This window comes from Buceros rhinoceros, unplaced genomic scaffold (genome assembly GCF_000710305.1).
Source record: "Buceros rhinoceros silvestris isolate BGI_N320 unplaced genomic scaffold, ASM71030v1 scaffold41468, whole genome shotgun sequence".
Taxonomy (NCBI): Eukaryota; Metazoa; Chordata; class Aves; order Bucerotiformes; family Bucerotidae; genus Buceros; species Buceros rhinoceros.
In genome coordinates this window covers 1-1,946 of record NW_010425911.1, presented here as the reverse complement: position 1 = coordinate 1,946, position 1,946 = coordinate 1, and the positions used below count along the sequence as shown (strand labels likewise).

Sequence of the window (1,946 nt, the reverse complement as noted above, 5' to 3'; positions counted from 1 at the left end):
AGTAGTAACACTTGGTAGCCCAATTCCGCCACTTCAGCTTATCGATGTCGGGCTGGAGCCCAGCGCTCCTCAACCACAGGACAGCGTCGCACACGAAGTAGAGGGCGTGGGTCAGGTTGGAGGCTGTGAGGCAGAGGCGAGGAACCATATCTGGCAGCTGATTAGTTCTCCTGGCTGCTACCAAGGCGTGTACCATGTTGCCCAGTCTGAACACTGCAAGAAACCCCACAAAGGTCAGTACGGTCCAGCCTTTACCACAGAGACACAGCCCTGCACAGGACATCTTGGCACGTGGGCTTTTAAAAAACTCAGTGGGCTTTAGGCATGTGTACGCTTAAGCATTTTCTCTCACAGCACGAGAAGCTAATGTTAGTGAGGAAAGGGGCGCAAACGTCTCAGTTCTGCCCTGCACCAGCCCAGAACCTACACTCAAATGTTGCCGATAGCCTTCTCCAGCTGTTCCGTTCTCAGTGCCTGGGTGTCCTCTGGACCAGTATCACCCACAGCTCTGAACCAGTCAGTGGTGGAAAAGAGCGACACAGACAGACCCCCCCATTCCAGCTACACACTGCGCTGGATTTCACCTCACTTTGCGGACAGACATTACTGTGCTAACCCCACACTGCAACCTTGAGCTACATCCTTCCTAAGCTTCAGTGAAAGCTGGTGCTTCATGGGCCAAGCACAGAGACCCAAATCCCTCCTCAGCCGTGAATTTGTCAGAGGTTGATGCAGTTCTCTGCAAACAGAAATGGTATGGTCCATTTCGAGCAATAATATACAGCAAACCTGATGTCATCCGCTGCACAGTTTAGGTTTTGCCCTGTGAATGTTAACACAATGCAAAATACTTTTCATCACCTGCTGCAGTCGCAGTGACAGATGTTGGAAGCACCCAAGCTTAGTGGAACTGCAAGAGTCCTGAATTCAGGCCCGACATCTATTAGTGATTTGTTTAACAGAAGCAAGAGAATTACAGCTATGCTGACAAACCAGCTGGCCCCTCTGCTAGAAATCACCGTACTCCGGAGCTAGCGGGAATAATAAAACAAATCTGTGGTAACACATTAAATTAGAACATTTGCCTCATATATTGCAGTTGTGCCAGGATTGAGTAACTGACAGGCAGGCGTAAGATCAACCCGAAAGCAAGCAATACAACCACAGCAATGGCGTGACCATGAGGGATGCAACCGTGACACAGAATGAAGCGATGCAAACGGTTAGCCTATGAGAAAAGTATGGAAGGGAGTTTGATTTAGCAGAGTATAAATGATAAAGAAAATTAATATGCGAAGTAGCATACAAGGGTGGTCATGCAGAGGTGATTTTACTGGGATGATGATCTTTAATGTTAGGCTGTTTCAACCTATTAGCTGGAAGGACTAACGAGAGCACAGTAAGGCAGCTTTACATTGGAACGCTGTGCTCTCTCCTTGACCAGAGATGACAACTTGATCAGCAACAGCTGACTGTTAACTTTTACTTCTCTAGTTCTCCCGGTGATAATTCTGATTGCTGAGGAAGTAGTAAGCGTCTATCTGGCCCTATCCAACAGGGACATGGTCTGCTGACAGTTTTGCGACTAGTTTAAAAGAGGTGTTGTGGCTCAAGGAAAGGTAACTACAGAAAACGCTGGGCCAGGAGCTGTTGTGCTGGAAGGAGCAGATGAAGAAGGACGCATCCCTCTGGACACCAGGTACTTACTTTTCCGGCCAGAGCTCATGCTAGATTCCAACTGCTTGAGTTTCATTACCAGCTTCTCCTTATCAGCCTTACGCTCTATTAGATAGCTAAGCAACATGCATGTGTACTGAGTGGCTCTGGAATGGAAAAAATGAGGAGAACGGCACACCGGTGAAACACGGACAATGCACGGGGACGGCAGCAGCACAGCAGCGCTTCTCTCCCCGCGCAGGCCACCCCCCGGCACTCTCGCAGCTACA

General features: G+C 49.0%; 1 protein-coding gene across 1 annotated transcript in view; it reads right to left on the bottom strand.

Moving 5' to 3' along the window:
* The window catches only part of PEX11A (peroxisomal biogenesis factor 11 alpha), a gene marked incomplete at its 5' end in the record, with an annotated part of 2,283 nt that extends 460 nt beyond the window's left edge, over positions 1-1,823 (bottom strand). Inside the window, 2 exons of the mRNA XM_010141294.1 lie at positions 2-213; positions 1,708-1,823. Coding sequence (XP_010139596.1) covers positions 2-213; positions 1,708-1,823 — 328 coding nt within the window. The remainder of the gene's footprint in view (position 1; positions 214-1,707) is intronic.
* Between the last annotated feature and the right edge of the window lie 123 nt (positions 1,824-1,946).